This window comes from Amblyomma americanum, chromosome 4 (genome assembly GCF_052857255.1).
Source record: "Amblyomma americanum isolate KBUSLIRL-KWMA chromosome 4, ASM5285725v1, whole genome shotgun sequence".
Classification (NCBI taxonomy): domain Eukaryota; kingdom Metazoa; phylum Arthropoda; class Arachnida; order Ixodida; family Ixodidae; genus Amblyomma; species Amblyomma americanum.
In genome coordinates this window covers 190,525,142-190,544,183 of record NC_135500.1, presented here as the reverse complement: position 1 = coordinate 190,544,183, position 19,042 = coordinate 190,525,142, and the positions used below count along the sequence as shown (strand labels likewise).

At 46.3% G+C, this 19,042-nt stretch overlaps 1 protein-coding gene across 1 annotated transcript in view; it reads right to left on the bottom strand.

Moving 5' to 3' along the window:
* The window catches only part of LOC144128877 (lysosomal alpha-glucosidase-like), a 47,502-nt gene extending 30,460 nt beyond the window's left edge, over window positions 1-17,042 (bottom strand). Inside the window, exons 1-11 of the mRNA XM_077662650.1 lie at window positions 16,971-17,042; window positions 13,518-13,588; window positions 11,495-11,814; window positions 9,852-9,997; window positions 9,230-9,395; window positions 7,147-7,243; window positions 5,436-5,674; window positions 4,545-4,676; window positions 3,093-3,203; window positions 2,707-2,823; window positions 432-631 (exon numbers count right to left, since the gene is read on the bottom strand). Of these exons, the coding sequence (XP_077518776.1) occupies window positions 432-631; window positions 2,707-2,823; window positions 3,093-3,203; window positions 4,545-4,676; window positions 5,436-5,674; window positions 7,147-7,243; window positions 9,230-9,395; window positions 9,852-9,997; window positions 11,495-11,814; window positions 13,518-13,588; window positions 16,971-17,002 (1,631 nt within the window). The 5' untranslated portion in view covers window positions 17,003-17,042. The remainder of the gene's footprint in view (window positions 1-431; window positions 632-2,706; window positions 2,824-3,092; window positions 3,204-4,544; window positions 4,677-5,435; window positions 5,675-7,146; window positions 7,244-9,229; window positions 9,396-9,851; window positions 9,998-11,494; window positions 11,815-13,517; window positions 13,589-16,970) is intronic.
* Between the last annotated feature and the right edge of the window lie 2,000 nt (window positions 17,043-19,042).

Here is a 19,042-nt window from a genome sequence, read left to right as displayed (position 1 = left end):
TAGCATGCGCTGCTCAAGCAAGCCTGCTTTCGAGCCTAGCGACGCTGGGAATGCAAAGCAAGTTCCCTTCTTGAGCAACCGCTACTTTGAAAAGAAACAAAATAATGAACTGCAGACATAGGTAAGCGGCTTGCAGGCTACAAGAGAGCACGCAGTTGGGCAAGAGAGCACGCAGTTGGGCGAGTTAGTCGTACGTCATTAAGAAAAAAACTGCGCAAAACAACCACGGACAAGAAAGGAGCAATATCGACCACGTCTGATTTGATCAGTTCCTTTTTTTAATGCTTCCAAGGTAACTGCTAGTTAAGCTGAACTTCCCTTCATCTTAAAGGTGTGCTTATTTATTAAAAGTTGTCTCAAGATAGACTATGCGTGTACGCGATATTTCTGAGTTCCCCTTCCCGTTCCGTTAGGCGAGTAAAAGAGCGTACTTGTACGTTGCCCTGGCTTCTAGCTGGGAGTAGATGTTGTGGACGTTGTAGTGGGATGAGATGAAGTGTCGGTCGCTCATGCACAGGGTCTTGGCGCTCAGCTTCTCGCCGCCTGGGACGTACGGTGGATTGTCTTTCTTCTGGCCTGGCGGGCAACCGTCCTTGTGGCCATCGTAGAAATTGGACGGCTCGTTCATGTCCTGTATGGGAATACATCCGCACCTGTAGCACCTTTGCACTCTTGTCAAGCACCGATGTCGTACATTTGAACTCATATTTTTGAAAAAGAGAGGACGACGGACACAAACGGCATAGGACGAATGGTATCGAAATCCTTTCCTTTCATTATTCGCTAGACTTTATCTTTAGCCTTTAGTCATCCTTTCCCATAGACTTCTCCCGGATTTATTCATGCCAAGCTTATACCTCCCTTACAATTAGAGAGAAACACGTGCCTACATGCTGTCTCCTCTAATTCGCCATTTATAAGCGATAGATCTAAGCACTAGTGTCAGGAGCCAATTTTTATGAACAGAATGTATTCTTCTTTCCTGCACAAATACCTGTAAAATGAACTTTCTCCCCGGGCTAAATAAAGATCCTCCGTCAGCATCATAGTACTGGGAACTCGCGTCCACCTACTGTCCAAAGAGATAGATAGCTAGTAGATAGATAGTGTGGGTATGGGACCAGTGGCATGCTGGCTGGGAAGCGGAAGCTCTCGAGAGTGTGCTGCCATCTGTAGCCTGTGGTTTAGGTGTGCTGGAAATAGGGTTCAGTACAGCTATCGCTACCTCTTCTTCGTCCCAGTAGATGACGACACGTATCGCGGTATTTTTTTATTCTTTTTACTGCGGTAGCATTATAGCCCTCACTCGAAGCGAATGCCGCTATGTGCGAAACCTCGACCCACCCTCCTGAAGCCCAAGCAGTAGCGGAACAAAAAACCGACTATGAAATCACATCAAAGAAGCAATGTGAAGGTGATCATTGTAAAACCGAAATTTTAAAAGCGATATGTGAACCTACTAACGCAGATTTGTCGCATCATATCATGTGATTGCCCGTCAATTTTTTTATGCTTACATCTGTCCAAGCCCAATAAGCTAGCACACCCACTGACGCTTACCTCTAGGTCTAGTCAGCCCGGTTGAAGAGGTTGGAAATACCGGGATTTCTGCTCTTCCAGCTCACTTACGCAATAAGAAAAAGAAAGGCTGCCTACCTATGTGCAGTCGTACTGCTTATCCTACTTAACCGTGTTTGTAAAAAAAAGATATCTTCGAAGAAGATAACACTAGATTTTCCTGATATGCGGCTCACAGCCACTCCATTGGCAGATTTATAGGGAAGATGTTCGAAGTGAAAAGGTGGAGGGAGGCGAGGGAAATTACGCCATGCCTTGTCCTTAATTCGCCCTGAAAGTACTGCCACGGCCGCTCAATGGCAACGCACTTACCAAGTGCGTTGCCATTGAGCGGCCGTGGTACTGCATACAGTGCGAAAAGGGCAATTAGTGTCCTGCGTACGTCTGTAGCAGTTGTGGTGGGTAAGACGACGGGGCAGAGCGCAAAGGGCGCGGCAGCTTAATCGAAGAGAGCCGACCTATAGTGGAAAAAAATCTGCCTGTACAAAAATACTCTGCCGTCGCTGTAATCGGACATGACTTAAGCATTTGTACCAGCGTCATGTAGGCACTTCCACACAAAGCGGTTTTTCTTCGTCGTTTAGCTTTATAGCAGGCGGCAGGTCTTTTTGCTGTTTCGTCTCCTGATCATGTATACAGTGCCTTCAGAGTGTAATGTATTCTTATGGGCTCTGATCAATCAATCAATCAATAATTTTATTTCTTCCTCACAAAAAGATTAGCGGAGGACGAGGAGAGCTCGAAGAAAAAGTGGAAGTTTCCACTTGACGAACTTCGAGCCCCCTATTTACAAGGCATATACAGTGGAAGATTAAGAAACATACATCTTTATACATTAGAAAGTTTAAAAGTCAGTACGTATAATATGCAATACAAAAATAATATACTCATTTTTGAGCCACAAATAAAGGTCAGTATGTACAAGGAAGGCAGCCACGGTAGCACACCAATTCTACAATAGAATTTCTAAAATACATAAAACAATTTCATACACGCCTACTCTCGCGTTACAAAGGACTTAAGCATATTGTTGGTAATGATGCTTATGTTAATTCCTTGCTTATGTTAATTTCAGCGTTCAACTGTCTCAAATCTGTTTGACGCAGGAAAATCTCAAAAAGTACTCACAATCCAGGCGCCGTCGAAGGGGACTTCATTGTGAAACCTGGTGAACTGCTTGGCCCAGTAGGCTGAAGCGTTGGGGTGGCTGAAGTCGGGGAACACGCTGCTCTTGTCGTTCCACACCTTGCATGAAAAGGATTGTGTTTCAAAATCGCCTTGTTTCGACAGCTGCAAACAGCTGGCTTCACTTTCGGCAACTTCGCACTCGCTTAAATCACCCATTCAAAGGTCCAAGATTTGGTACTAAGGCGAGGCGTTACCAATCAAAGAAACGCAAATCGGTAAATACAAAGTGAATTCGTTAGGACGACAAAACTTCATAATAAAGATATTTCGCTCCTTTCTAGGAGTATCGATTACAATTAAAATCAAAGGTCAGAATTATTCGTTACCTTTCCGTAAACGATGCCTCCCGTGGTATTTTTGATGAAAACATCCATGGCTAGGCCATCTTCGTAAGGAGGGTAGCTCCCAGGTGCTTCGGAGCCGCTTACCGCGGGATCCTGCAAATGGTGAGCGATCTGAGCGGGATAGAACTGCATGATGCCACGTGCCGTCGGACTTAGCTGCATTCTGTAAATTGTTGAACATTTCTTGAAAATCGACCGCACCTTTTGAAGGCCAGTCATTACAGAGATCATTCGGTTCCGCCTTTCACTATAGCCTTGCTAGCTTAAAAGAGTTTCAATGATATCGCGAAGTGCCGTTCTAAAATTAAAAAGAAGAAGACTGTCAAATTTTCCAGTCGTGTATTGGTCGTACTTCTCATGGTACACTATCCAGCAGTTGAAATGAAAACTATTTTCCCTTTCGCATCAATTAGAGAAGAAATAAGCTCTTGCCGCATTGCTCGGACTTGCCTGGCAATTTCTAAAAAAAATTATATCTGCGCACAAAGCCATACTAGAGTGAATGTCAGTGGTGTAGAATACCTCTTGATTGATTGGTTGATTGATTGATTGACTGACCGACAGACCGCGGGGTGACTGGCCGGTTCCTTATTCAAGGAATGTATTGGCTTCTGCTGCCGTCCTGGCCATGCACATCAGCCGTGCTGCTAGAGAATATTGTCTGTCTTATTACCATCGACATTTTCTACTTGCGCTGGCCACGCCACACCTTTCGTCTACGGTTGAACATCCTCGTCGTCTTTGAGAATTCAGATTTTTCTTTTCGTATTGCCTCAAGCTAGAGCTCTGAAAGCACAACACACGTAACCATCTTCCGCTCATATGCAAACGTGCGAGGCCTCTTTCAGACTTTTAACTTGATCACGCGGTTTTACCATTTTTCTTTTTTCCTTAGTTACTTTAGTATTTTACCGTAATTAGGGCAAAATAAACCGTCCTGGAGCAACGCAAGCCATGAACAATTGCGAGCGATTGGTAGGAAGAAAGGATTTCCTCGAAATTGCGTTGCACCAACCATGAAGAAAGGCGCAATTTTAACGAGGATGAAACATTTACCGTTTTTGCCAATGTTAACCATCTCACGCGCACTTTTTTGTTGTAAATGTGAAATATCATCCCAGATGTTATCGTAACCTACCATCTTCTCTCTGGTCGTCATTATTTGCATAACATTTTCCGATGGGAGTTTACTATTTCTTTTTCCTGTTTTTGTTTAAACTCCGTATGTTCTGTAACTGGCGGTTCATTTGTTTCAAAGCGAAAAAGAAAGAAAGGACAAGAACAAGCTATACGTTTGTAACAGGCATCTAAGAAGAAAAAAACATGCTTTCAAGTTGGGAAAATTTCTACCTAATTTCTGGCACGACAATCGGAGGGGATCAATTTCGCGCATCTTTCTCTGCTGCTCGTGAGAAACATTGCAAAAATCCTTGCCACAATGACGACGTAGTGGCGACCGGATGCGTGCAGCTGTTCAACGAACTCCGGAAGTCCGTCGAAGTTTTCCTTGTCGTAGGTGAAGTCGTTTCTTCTGTCCATGTAATCAATGTCGTTCCACTGCGTGTCCTTTAAAAAAACAAAAACATCATCATTTAGGTAGCTCATCATGACCCAGAAATTGCACAAAGTGCCTTCACTACCAAAATCATTATTCAACTAGGATAACCACCCAATGAGGCCTGGACCTTTCTTGGACGTCCTGCAGACGTCCTGCAAACATCCTGAATGCCCACAGGACGTTCAAGGGAGTTTCAATGCCCATTGGGCACACGTGATGTTGTTCTACAACGTGATTACCTTAACACGGAGGGTCTTTTAAAATAGGTACAAATAACCTTCACTTGGTTTGCTCATCGTGTACTCAAAATCGCACACACTGCGTTAATTTTTAGATGCATTACCTGACCTGGAGAGCCCCATGTAGTGCAGTTGCACAGGCTTGGTCACATTTATAATCACGAATTACATCGTATGTAATAATGTTCAGTTTACACAGCAAGCCCCAACAAATTATGAAACAGTTTATGTAGCAGCGGAAGTTTAGTCGTGAACTGGAGCAAATTAATGTTCATCAGGGCGCAAATGTCGTGTACACAACGGTTTATGAACGGGTTATTCAATAAATTTTCAAACATATCTGTCGGGAAATTAAAAAAAAAAAGGTAGAATAAGCCACGCAATTTCTAACACTACTTAACCCGGTAATTTCCGAAAAGCACCTTCGTAACGATCAAATAATGAAATCCATACTTGAGCAGAGGGAATGGCTAACAAACGCGATTCTCAGCTACGGGGTGAGGTGCAACCGTATAGCATCGCAATTACCACTGGTATTCCGGCCTTGATGTTACTCTCCATGATGTAGCGCGTCCTGTTGAGCGTCTTGTAGCCGAAGCGGCACAGGTGGAAGCCGAGGCTCCAGTAGGGTGGCAGGGCAGGAAAGCCCACTACGCGCTGGTACTGCTGCACCACGCCACCAACCGTAGGGCCCGTGAACACGAAAAGGTCCAGGACGCCACCCAGGGAACGGAAGGTGACTGCTGGTGTGGGCTGCAGGACAACCTCTGAAGGAGGAGACGCGGATGTGGGGACGCGGAAAAAGGAAACGCGCCTCTCCCATGTCTCTGCAATTAACCCTGTCCTTTGCCAGCTGCGCCCACCCTATGCCTGCGAACTTCTTAACCTCATCCGCCAACCTAACCTTCTGCCGCCCCCTGCTACGCTTGCCTTCTCTTGGAATCCTCTCCGTTACCCTTAAGGACCAGCGATTAACTTGCCTTTGCATTACATGCCCTGCCCAAGCACATTTCTTCCTCTTGATCAGACTAGGACGTCATTAGCCCGCGTTTGTTCCCTCACCCACTCTGCGCGCTTCCGGTCTCTTAACGTTACACCTTAAAGTCAAAGTCTAGCGCTACAGGCAAAACTTCAAATGAACGACAGAAACAAAAGATGCGCTCATTGTTCTAAGGGGAAATGAGGGGTGACCCATAGTAGAACCAGTAGCCGACAACCGGAACGCGTAACTGATTGTTATTCACGCCAAAACAACGCACATTTTGGTTGACAGAGCGATAAAACGGGTCCTGGATCGCCCACTAGAATATTCGCCGTAAATGAGGCCAGTGCAGAACTTAAAATGTTGCCTGAATTTTCTCCACTGAGCAAAATGTGTGCATTCATGGATTAGACAAAGTGAACTGATTGTCGATAAAGAAACGTTCCTACAGTGGGATTCGGTTTCTCAATATCTATGCTGTAACGGAATGCGAAACGGCGTACCGTCTGCAAAACGGTTCAGGAGATAACGCAATTTGCGCACTTTTAAAATGCGTTAGCTTTTAACGTTGTTCTGCAACAACTCATTCCGCAGTCACTCCTAACTGCAACTGCTGCTCATCGAGTTCGAAACCCTCAAACTCTTAGAGCTAAGCGTTGATATAACAATATACGCGGAATATATCCCGAAAGCAGACAAAAATGCAAGCTCTTAGCTTGAAGAGCAGAGGGTGATGTGCACCGAGACGTCACGATTTTTGCGAGTCTGTGACGGACAGTTAAGTACCACCATCTTCTCACACTTGGCTTTCAAACTCCATCGGAGTGGGTGCAAGGATCGATCAAAGCAATATCAATGTGCACCACTTTGGAGAAAAACTTGTTAATTGGCCTGCAGTATGCGCTCAATATTATTACTCTACGTATCGTGATTAGCCATGGCATTTCTATTTCAAACAAAGAGACAAACGCATATATTAAGGATGTCTTCATTGAATTAGCTCCATGCGTCAGAAATTTTCCATTGATCCTTAGAACGAAATATGCCGCTGGTGTAGGGATATCATGTAATATAGATGAGGTAATACTGATTCGAACTGCCCACCCAATCCTGTTTATTTCAGCAGTGTGTATATTCTCCCAATATTTACGCAACGTCTCGTGCTGCCAATGTTAGCTTGCCTATAGGGTCAAGCCTCGGAATACTTCTCAACGAGCAGCCGCGCCTATTAAATGCAGTTGGAATTTGAAGACTCACCCAGAGCGTTGCTTGTGTGCAAAAACACTCCGTAGCCCTGCCAGTCGCTGTCAACTCCAAGCAAGAAAGGGTGGCTGCCGTAAAGGTTCTTGTCGCCCTGGGGGATGTAAATTGTTCGTTAGGCATGCAAGGTCACCATCAATATTAAATTTTACTCCTACAATCCTGCTAGCGGCTAATATTTTACTACAAGTGAAGGCACTGTACATGCAGGGCAGAAAACTCAGAGGTGGCTGATTTGTAGTGCCCTGTTCTGTGACCAGCCACATCAACTCATTAGCGCACCCCTTCCATATTGAAGTCGCATTCTGTATCAGATCATATTAGGAAAGATCTTTCAGAAAAGTGGCAGAGTTGCGGGTGGTCATTGATGAACACCACAAACTGTAAAAGAATAGGAACGTCCCCTATGCTCCTCGGTTTCGGTGGCTTCTGTCACGTATATGCATATATGACATGCGTGTCAAATCTCCGGCCGGTTTCTGTGTCTCGCCGTGAGTAGGTGTTCACAAGCTCAGACAAGCCTGCAGCCCTCTGTTCTTGCTGATCCTCTGCAGTGTTACGGATGGATGGATGGATGGATGGATGGATGGATGGATGGATGGATGGATGGATGGATGGATGGATGGATGGATGGATGGATGGATGGATGGATGGATGGATGGACGGACGGACGGACGGACGGACGGACGGACGGACGGACGGACGGACGGACGGACGGATGGATGGATGGATGGATGGATGGATGGATGGATGGATGGATGGATGGATGGATGGATGGATGGATGGATGGATGGATGGATGGATGGATGGATGGATGGATGGATGGATGGATGGATGGATGGATGGATGGATGGATGGATGGATGGATGGATGGATGGATGGATGGATGGATGGATGGATGGATGGATGGATGGATGGATGGATGGATGGATGGATGGATGGATGGATGGATGGATGGATGGATGGATGGATGGATGGATGGATGGATGGATGGATGGATGGATGGATGGATGGATGGATGGATGGATGGATGGATGGATGGATGGATGGATGGATGGATGGATGGATGGATGGATGGATGGATGGATGGATGGATGGATGGATGGATGGATGGATGGATGGATGGATGGATGGATGGATGGATGGATGGATGGATGGATGGATGGATGGATGGATGGATGGATGGATGGATGGATGGATGGATGGATGGATGGATGGATGGATGGATGGATGGATGGATGGATGGATGGATGGATGGATGGATGGATGGATGGATGGATGGATGGATGGATGGATGGATGGATGGATGGATGGATGGATGGATGGATGGATGGATGGATGGATACGGCTGAACCCTTTACATCGGGCAGTGGCTCAAGCCACCTAGCCATGTCTTGTGAAATTTTACTCCTGTCTTGCTTTCAGCCACCAATCAGATAACCTTCGCTTGGTTACTTCTAACCTCTTAAAATCCACTTTCCCTTCACTATCCATAAACCCCAATGCCTTGGGTAAGTCAGCCCCGCTGCTTTCCACTGTAGGGTGAAGCCCTTTACAGGAGAGCATCAAGTGTTCAGCCGTTTCCTCCTCTCCGCACGCAATGCACGAAGTGTCTATCTCCTGGTACCTGACTCTATACGTCTTAGTCCGCAAAACTCCAGTCCTGGCCTCAAACAACAAAGAACTTCCCCTACAATTATCGTATATATTTTCTTTGACAATTTCCTGTTTAAAGGTCTGGTATGTTCCCAGTGCTGATTTCGTCAGCATCCCTGTTTTCCACAAAGCTCTCTGTTTCCTTAACCTTTTTCTTAACCGATAATTGCTGATTTGCCCCCTTACTGCTGTCCAGATATTTGCTTGTGGTACCACATACACTGTGGTACAGCTCCATCTAGTGAGGAGGAGGAGGATAAAGTCATTTGGCGGTGGCGCCACTAATGACGCCCGCAGTTGCTTTCCTCAAGCCGTGGCAGCGCGCTGCTGCGTGTGCTATATAATATGTGAACATCTGCGCAGCCTCAATGCGACCAACATTTTTATCTCTTTTAGTAACAGGTATGTTGATTGCAGTACAGACCACGGGAGGCCGGTCTCGGTTGAAGAAGTAGCGGCTTGTCCAGTTTACGTTTCGACGTAGCGAATTCCATTGCTCCCCGAGACCATAGACATAGTCTGACGGCAATAGCGTGGAGATTTGAAGGAACTGGTCCGTGAACACAAGGCGGGACAGGTTGGCGTGGAAGCTGAAAAAGAATAAAGCAGGCTGATGCAGAAGGTGGAAAAAAGAAAAGGAGGGGCGGAGCGGGAAGATGAAAGAGCAGATTGACCCTCTGGCTCAGTACTGATTGTTTTACTCTTTGGAACAGTTCATAACTCGATGGAGTGCTTACCTAAATGGCATACCAAGCGTTCTTCCCCAAAGACAGCTGAGCAAAAATAGGGGGTGGTGCGTGTTTACTTGAGTAAAAAGAAGCTCGTTTTCGATGGCTGCTTGTTCCAAACAAGACGCGCCTCCCGCATAGAAGACGTGAGCACTGCTGTTCCACCACTCTGCAAACTACTTTCATAGAATTCATCAGATTTTATTTTGGCTTTATCTGTCCTTCATGCACCGTGTAATGTAATTATTGAATTTATCCAATTGTAACGTATTTCATTCGAATAACTTGCTCACGCAGTTAGAACTAAAACGAACGTACATGGTCTTAGACGCACTGTCCAGGCGGTAGATCTTGAGCTGTCCGTCTTGTGTGACGGTCACGTTGTAGAGAAGGCTTCCCGTAAACGTGCGCGTAGGAATTTTCGGCACAGGCGGTGTGAATCGTGTCTGAGTGGCATCAAGGATCTGAAACGAAATGCGAAAAAAGTGCGTTTCTTTCAATAGAAATTTGGTTTTTTTTTTCATGCACACAATGACCACATAGTCTCGATTAACTTTCTCAATTTGAGCATGGAAGAGTTTCACAGTATGTGCACTTACTCAATCTCTTGTGTTTTAATTGGCGCTTCTTCGACCGCTGAACACAATGTGACGATTACGAAAATCTCCCTTCAGCCAGGCAGATTTAAAGGGATCACATAGTGAGCTTCCAGCCTCACGTCAAACTTCTCATGGTCTGTTTGTCTACACTCTTACAGTTCTGTTCTTTAGTTGAAACGGGCGCCATTCTATAGACAAATGGCCGATTGTAAGGTACAGTGCGTTGTGTTTCTGGGCTAGTTTAATACGACTGGTTTCGCGTGCATTCAAATTGAGGCGCACTGATATTTTGACTCGTTTCTGTTCGGAAAACGAAGACGCTTTTGTCACTGGACGACAACGAGACTATAAAGAGCACGTACAAAGATCTCAATCCAGTCAAGCCATCGTGCATCGGAAGTTTAGGTACGAGTTCGCATGTCCAGCTTTCATCTGATCATCTCCTTTTACGTTCCAGGCAGAAATTCTTGATAAGGCCGTAGATGCCCTGACAAATAAGCGGACACGCGTAAACAAAACGGGCAACAAACTTCTGCAACTGCTACAAAGATAGCAAAATTTTTATAACGGCGGTAAGGATAGCGGGCTATCCCTACTCTGGCCCGGTGTACTGGCTCAGTGGCTTCGGCATTCGGCACCTGATCCCAAGGTGGCGGGTTCGATCGCAGCCCTGACGGATGTATTTCAATGAAGGCTAAATACAAAAGCGTTCGCGTGTGTGACGTAACCGCACGTTAAATAACCCAAGGCGGTCTAAATTAATCCGGAGCCCTCATAACCAATCAGCGGCTTCGAGTCGTTAGACTCCACAAATTGCAATTTAAATGTGCCTATTCTGAAACTTTAGAAAAGTTTTTTGGAGCAAAAGAACATTCCTTAGTATCCAAAACCATGTTTTAGGCGGTCAGGCTTTCACGTCAAGCTGGCGAATGCTGAAGGGATGGGTGGAATTGTGTGAACAAAGACAGCTTCATGTAGTCAGTTGCCCCTCACCCGATGAGCTAGGTTGCGTCACCCCTCCCCCCTTTTTCTGCGCATGCAGCCTGCTTCCCTTATAAAAATGGTCTATAGAGTATCTATAGACTTCTTGTAGACTCTATTGCCTTCATATAGATATTCTCTTTTGTCTATTCATAGTATACAGACTGTCTATGGACAAAAGCCTACTAATGTGAACGGCCATAAGTCTATGAATCGTCTATAGACTGTATATAGAATGCGTATTGCCTATAGACTAGACTATAGGATTAGTCTATCGAAATTCTATAGACTTCACAGACATATAGTCTATGGACAGTCTATAGACTGTGTAAAAATTTTTTTGTAAGGGTTGGTTCCTTCGTCCGGTCCAAGAGAGCTCACCGTAATTCTGGCGGTGTCGTTCTGGTAGAAGTAAACGTCCACCGTGACAGACTGCACGTCCTTGTCGATGCCCGAAGGCGTCTGCCTCTTGAGCTTCAAGGAGATGCGATCCGGGAAGCGGTCCAACCCATCCACTACGTATCCCTTGTAGTCGGCGGGATAGTAGCAGTACGGCACGTTCAGCTGGCCCTTCACCGTGCCGTTGGCCAGCGCTCTCCAGCAGCACCCCCGGGACTCGCAGCCCTGTTGGCTGGCGCCTGGCTCCGGATAGCAGTCGAATCGGTCCGCGACGCTTCCCAACTCACACTGTCCATCGTTCCCTGACAAGGAAGCGTACGCAGAAGGCACGTATTTCAGCCCGTTCCTACCCGATGGGCACTGAAACTGCCTTGGACGTCCTGTGCACGTTTAGGACGTCCACAGGACGTCCACGGGACAGCCAACAAAGTTTAAATATATATAAGGCCACGGAGGACACGTTAAAGTTTTAATGCGATAAATTTGCCAACCCATAATGGAATTAGGTGTCCCTGTGAAATTTTTCCATCTTGCTGGCCCAGTGCACGCACCAAATGTGGAACGAAACAATATCGGAGCATTTTCTATGCGAAATCTGTTGATGAGGAGGCCAGCCAACGGTTGCAGTTAAAATTATCAAATGGTGAACTTGACTCAAGCGAGATCGAAATTTGCCTGACATGATTTCACATGCAGTAACAGCACAAGATAAAGAAATGCGTTCAGCCGGAGAGTAACGATCGCAGTTATTAAAGGTTACATTAGCCCATATTTCAACACGATCGCAAAGATAGATAGGGCAGCTGGGGGTGGTGTAAAGCAGCGAATTCCAGGGGAAATTTTTAGCTACTGTAGCCCGGAGGACTTTGACATACTATCGGCAGCAAAAGTTTAGGGGTGCGGCCCGATGTACGAAAAAAAAAGGATCATTTCGGCGCGGTCCTGTTATCCAATCTCCTGAAATGACTGAATCTATGAGAGGACGCATATTTGACTGTCCACACGCTCGCTGTCCTTTATGTAACGTATACCAAATTCGACGAAATCACTGTGGGCAAACACAGCGCGGCTGCGTGTAGGGTGTGCGCCTTCTTCTACTTTACCTGCAGGACACGGATTTGGCCTCCACATGGTGACCTCAGGAGTGTCTATTTGGGTTTTTGCGGACAGTGTTTCTGTGATTTCTATTTAAGTGTCGCTACGGTGGAGCAATTGCCGGCAGCAACTGCAAGGCTAATCCCACCGGTAGTTTACAACCACTCAACTCAACTCAACTCGACATAAGGAAAGCAGCTCTTCTTAAGCAGAAAATTATTGGCACATTTGAGATCAACGCTCTTGTTTTTCTCGATAAAATAACGTATCCATTTTTAGTAAGCACTGCGCATTCGAAAAATGAAACAGTTTGATGGTCTAATATAGCCTCGAAATCGAGGTGCCTATAGTTATAACCTGTGGTTACATATTATAGTAACACTGTTATATCACTTGGTTGTCATACACACGCGCCCTCAAACGTAATGCAAACATTCTGCTAATTCCGCTAATTTAGGAGACTGTAATTAGTGCGCTGTAATATGTGATAGAGGGGGGGGGGGCAGGAGCAACCGCGTCATGTCAAGTCGGAGCTGCGCATGTTGTTCAGTGATGGTAATTTATCTAAAGAAAAAATGTAACGTTGTGTTTACGTCCAAAGCTCTTGTCTTCACAGAGGAAACATATCATGCAACTCTGTAAGTCCCCGCCCTGTTATTTACTAGAAGTGGCCCAAGCGCCAGGTTATATGGCTGGACGGGAGGCTCTACAAGCTCCTCCTGAACTCCGGGCCACGTTGTGCGTCGTCCAGTGTCGAGTGTAGCACGTGGGGGTGGTAAAAAAAGTTGCACCAGTGCGTTGTCGAATATTTTACGCTCCGCTACTATTGGCTTTTGTCCGTAGAGTTAGCCCATTTTAGTGAATTCGGAGCGAGCCCCTTTAATTTATCCTTCTGCGTTAGACTGCTTACCATTGAAAGTTGCGGTTTGGCTCGGATTATTGAGTTCGTTCCACGAAGACTGCGCCAGGCAGGCCACAGCGCTGTGAGAAAATAAAAATACATAAGCGATAAGCCGTTGTTACATGTAGACCCTTCTCTTGCCTACTGCTCCCTTATAATGGGCTTGACTCAAACCATTTTAATAACTGTAGGGATTAACATACTTCAATCCTGTAATGACTTAGGTCGCGCATTTAGTGCTCGGCGAAAGGGTCGCGCGTTTATCCTTGTTATTGAAGACTCCTTGTAATGCCACAAGAGCTCTCCACACCCCTACGTCACACACACATACAAAAAATGCACACCAAAAATATATCGAGGGTCACACCACGGCGCCAGAGCGCACCAAAAGCCGTCGGTAGAGAATGCAGTAGTGCCCCATTTATAGACTTGCTTCTACAGTCGAGGCCGACGGGTGCTTGTTTTGGGGCTCATGGTCGACGGGTGGTGATGACAAACACTTTATTCAATAAAGATAATTGCGCCCCCGAACTCGGAGGGGCCCTTAGTGCAGGGCTCCTATGGCCTTAGCTGTTTACTGCGCCCGCTGAACCAGATCTCTTTGGTCCTCTAGACTTCAGCTGGACAGCATGGCCTCCCACTGCTCAGGCAGTGGGTTTGGGATTTTAGGAGCGGCTTGCGTGCTTTGACAAGTCCATGTAATGTGACAGCGTGTGGGGTGCTCCCCGCTTAGCGGGAATATTTTTGTGCATAATGTGGGGTGTTTGAGCTGTAAGGGGGGGAGGGGGGGGGGGTGGGTGGAGGTATGTGTTCGTCTGGAGCTGTCTCCAAGCTACGGCTTCTTCCCGCGTCAGCTTCCGGGGTGGCAAGGGGTAGGTTCGCCAATTTAGCTTCTGGTGGGTAAGGATCTCACTGTGCTCTTGTGGGGCTGCAGGCTCCTGTGCCGATGAGTCTTCCTTCGGGGACCGGTTAGTAAGACCTCGGGCTATGGTGTGCGCGCGCTTAGACTCATGGCCTGGTTTTTAGAAGAGTACACTTTCAGCAAGTTGCCGTTTTCGCGTTCATAAGATACAGTGTACACTTGCTGATATGCAGCCATTAGCGTCGGCAGCGCTCCGAACTAAAAAAAAATACCAGCGGTTCGATCGCAGGCTAGACTCGCGCTTCGCATGTCATTCCTTGCTTTAGAATCACTTCACCAATCACGAATTCACATTTGGGAGTGTGAGAACGCGTTTTAGGCACGAACACATTTCATGCTAAATCTGAGTTTTTAGTACACGCCGCGGTGGCTTAGGTAGTGGTTGAGATCGGCTCCGGCCCTCGCCGGCCGACAGGCTCTCAATGGAGGTGAAATGAAAAAAAATGCATATTTAAATATCTAGATGGTTCCGAGTTTTTCTGCAGCCGGCCTCATAGCTCCCGGTCCCGCTATAGGGCGTAAAAAATTATTTATTAATCAAAGGTGCTCATAGAATATACGGTTACATATGGTGCCCATGCACAGATCGCCCAAGAATTGGCCTTTCCCACGAGATATGCTGGCCTCTGGGCAGTGCGTGCGCGAAAATTCGTCTGCTGCAGTTAAACTATATTGAAAACAAAAACGCACATCGGCGATGTGAACGGGATCACCGAGGAGCCAAATGCGCATGCGCAGAGCGGGCGGGCGACAAGATATGTACTTCTAGTGTAGTAAGCGCCTTGGTAGGATACAGCTTAAAAAAACAAAACGCCAGTTGGTGAGAGATTGAAGTTGATTTCCTCTCTTACAAAGGAGAAGCCGGGACTAAAAGCGGTGACAACAGCTTTTAGTCACTGTATCACTCCGGTCTTCCTGTATTCGCGGTGTCCTGTACAACTCCGCTGACTAACCACTACAGTCAACGAAATCAATTGTTTAATATCTTACTCTATCAAACAAATGAGAAGCACCAAAATTCTTGAGCGAAATTCTTGGTAAAAAGCCACGTGCGAATAAGCCATGTAAGAAGCCACAATCTCCCCTTTTTTTTTTACAGCCACAGCTGTTAAGCGCCCGTTCCCTGAGTTTCGCGAAGTTGTAGTTGTAGCAGTAGTGAGTAACCGAAGGTTACCTCTAACCTTAGAGGACGGGAACCCCTAGGTGGGTGGCTACCGGGGGAGGAGGAGGAGGGTATGGCGAAAGCGGAGGAATGCGTAACCGGAGGAAGGTTGCCACGGAAGGAGCCCATGGGAGGAGAGGGGGAGAGTAATACATTGATTAGGGAAGAAATTTGGGCAAGTTGCTACGGATTCATGGTAGACAACAGAGCGGTCGACCACACGAACTAAACGGAGAGAAAGCAGCGCACATCCTGTCCCGCTTCATCCTTGGAGTCCGTGTCGTCCGCCGAGCTGTCGTCTACCACGAAGAGTAATATTTAAACAGCTTTAGCTTAATCTTGCGTTACACAGTGCTGACCACCCTCTGAGTTTTTCTTGGGCATTCCACCGAGAACGCAAACACGCTGCGAAAATACGCTGAAAAGAGACACTGACCTTTCCTGCGATGCTTCTTCTACATGCTGCGCGCACATCCCGTGTCAGTTGAACGAAGTGCAAACTTGCATTTTGCTTTTACGATACTCGCATTTTTGTTCACGTATACATTGGACGCACGATATTTCACCGCAAGCACCGGCCATAACTTTTCTTCATTGCAGACAGGTCGCTCCTTTTAAACGTTGGTTGCTGCTCAGACAAGCGTCTTCAGACGCTGAAAATTTTTGCCAGAAACCGAATTTGCGCAACGATAATAATGCAAAAAGAAACAAGGCATTTACAGTGAGAGAGGACACTACTGTCAATTTAGTCAACTGTCACAGTGGTGTACATGACGAGATGTGCGATGGATTCCTTCCAGTAATGGTTATCCTCACCGTTTTAATCATATACAAATGCGACAAAACTAGCAACATCAGGCGCGCGCATATATATATATATATATATATATATATATATATATATATATATATATATATATATATATATATATATATATATATATATATATATATATATATATATATATATATATATATATATATATATATATATATATACAAAACTAGCAACATCAGGCGCGCGCATATATATATATATATATATATATATATATATATGCGCGCGCCTGATGTTGCTAGTTTTGTCGCATTTGTATATGATTAAAACGGTGAGGATAACCATTCGCGCAAGCCCCACGATAAGCATGCTAATACAGAGTGTTGATAGCATCAGTCTGTGTTGGAAACGAAATAATCGGACGTGCTCGTGCCAGTTGCACGGTGATTTGTTCACAACATAGCTCGCGTAGGCACTGAAACAATCATCACCGCTTAAAAAATACGTGACCTCTAATGGGTGCTTCTCGCAGGATACATATTTCACTCAAGAGTTAATCTACTTCGTATTATGGGCAAGCAACGCAGGAGTTCCACCCACCTGATTAACAGCAAGATCCATCTCAGTAGCATGGCTTCCGCGGACAGCTCGCAGCGCTTTCCCAGCGCCGACTCCTCATCAAGCGACCGCCAGTGAAGGTCTGCTATCTCTATCTTGTCTTTTCCACTTGAACTTCCTTGTCTCGCCCGCTGCCCTTATCGCATTCACCACGCGCCGTGGCTGGACGCGTCGAACGCTGTTTTTCGCTGGAAGAGGCGAGAGCGGCAACCCTATACTCACCAACCCGCGTGCAGCAGAGGCGCTTGAGAAAAGGGGGATCCGTGTATATATGCAGAAAAAAAAAAACGAAGTTAGTAAGAGAACGGAGCAAGCGTCAGCTCGCGAGCTATTTCTCGTGATCTGACCTTTTTTTGTTTTTTTTTCTATGCTGCGGGTTCGAACGTGCGCAAGTCTACGCGTGTAGTGTGTCTCCGACAAAACCGTGCAGCGCTATCGGAGCTGGAGTCGCAATGTCGATTGCAAAATGCAATGCACTTTAGAGTTCAAGAAGCGTTCCGCTCACGTACGAAACATTTGCTGCTGGGACCGCGCCTGAGAATAGGTTAAAGTTTGGATTGCCGTAAGAGGGAGTTCGAAGAACGGTTCTTATACGCTAGTCGGCGGCACAGTTTTCTTTTTATTGCGACAGCATGCAAGGCCCTAGGTTCAAAGCGGTAAAGAGTTCGTCCCCGAAAACTTAACAAAAAATGGGAGTGAGTTTGGGTAGCGTGCATTGTCTCCTGTGTCTTTCCACGGCTATAGCTTTTCTGTACTGCAAGCTTTTCGGTGAACCGCGGCGTAGAAACTCGCGCCAAGCTTCTCGTGACTCGTGAAGAACGCTCTATGATCTGATATCGACTTGTGTTATCTTTCTGAACTTTTCAATTATCCTTCTTTTTCATCACGTACTAGCGCAATCGGAGACGTATCTCGTGCATCCTCGTCCATCATATGATCGGCGCGTGAATAGCAGCAGAGTCAGCTGTGAAACGTATGGCGCGCGGCCAGTCCAATGCACGTAACAGCAGGAGTTGTTCTCCGAATGCTTCACTCATCTAATCGCATTTCGGAAGCAAGGACAAAGGATGAGCGAAAGCTACAAGTTCTTCATAATAGGTTTCAATCTGATCCTTATCGCGTGAGTGGAGGCCGCCTCAGTGGCCTGTCTCTTACGATAACCAGCGCAGTCGAATTTGCCTCAGCTAAAACGCGGAGAGCCCCATGACCTGTGAGAGGTGGTGCCTGCCGCGTCCGGAGCTTTAAAAGCTCGCTCTAATTTTGTTGTGAATGCTCCGTAATAGCTGCCATAGCAGGTCAGAGACGTTCCTTCATTCGGTCTCTCCCTCTCCAGCGACTTTAAAACTCTCTCATTTCATAATTTGCGTAAAAGCGTACTGGCGCGAAACTACGCAGACAAACACACACTCAAAACAGGACTGGCGCCAACTTCCAACTTTGTTTATTGTTCGAAAAAGCCACCCTATAACCACACGAGCCAAAGATAAAAGCAAGAAGATACAGGCAAAAAAGGTAGAACAGTTGGCTAAACAAAAGGCACACCTGCCAAAACGAGACGAGCAAGGATTACGATGTTGACAATGGTCTGCTAACAAACCTTTCTTCTGACAGTCACACAGATGGCTTACTCACGCAGATAGACCGCTCGGCTTGGTGTAATATTCTTCAATTATTTCACGTTCTGATCTTTCTTTGGATCTTACGCCAGTGTGCTTTTGCGCGTATTATGTCATGCTACAACCAACTAGCTCAAATGAAAGTCTTGCTCTTCCATTTCTTCTCTTTTTCCCCGGTGAGAGAGAGGGGTACCACATTTTCATGGTGTACATCATACGCACAGGTGCCCACAAGTTTCCTGAGCACTAAAGTGGCAAAAGAGCTCAGTTGCTTTGTGTGAGGTCGCGAACTGACGGGTTTGCTTTGCACTTCCATGCGCGACCTGCAGAATGCACCCCTCATTGCCTGGCCGAGCCTCTAGGTAGCCTTGCGATGGATAGCGTTAACTTTGACAGAACGACCTGGGACAGAGAGACGACGAAGAGAACGAGCGCTTG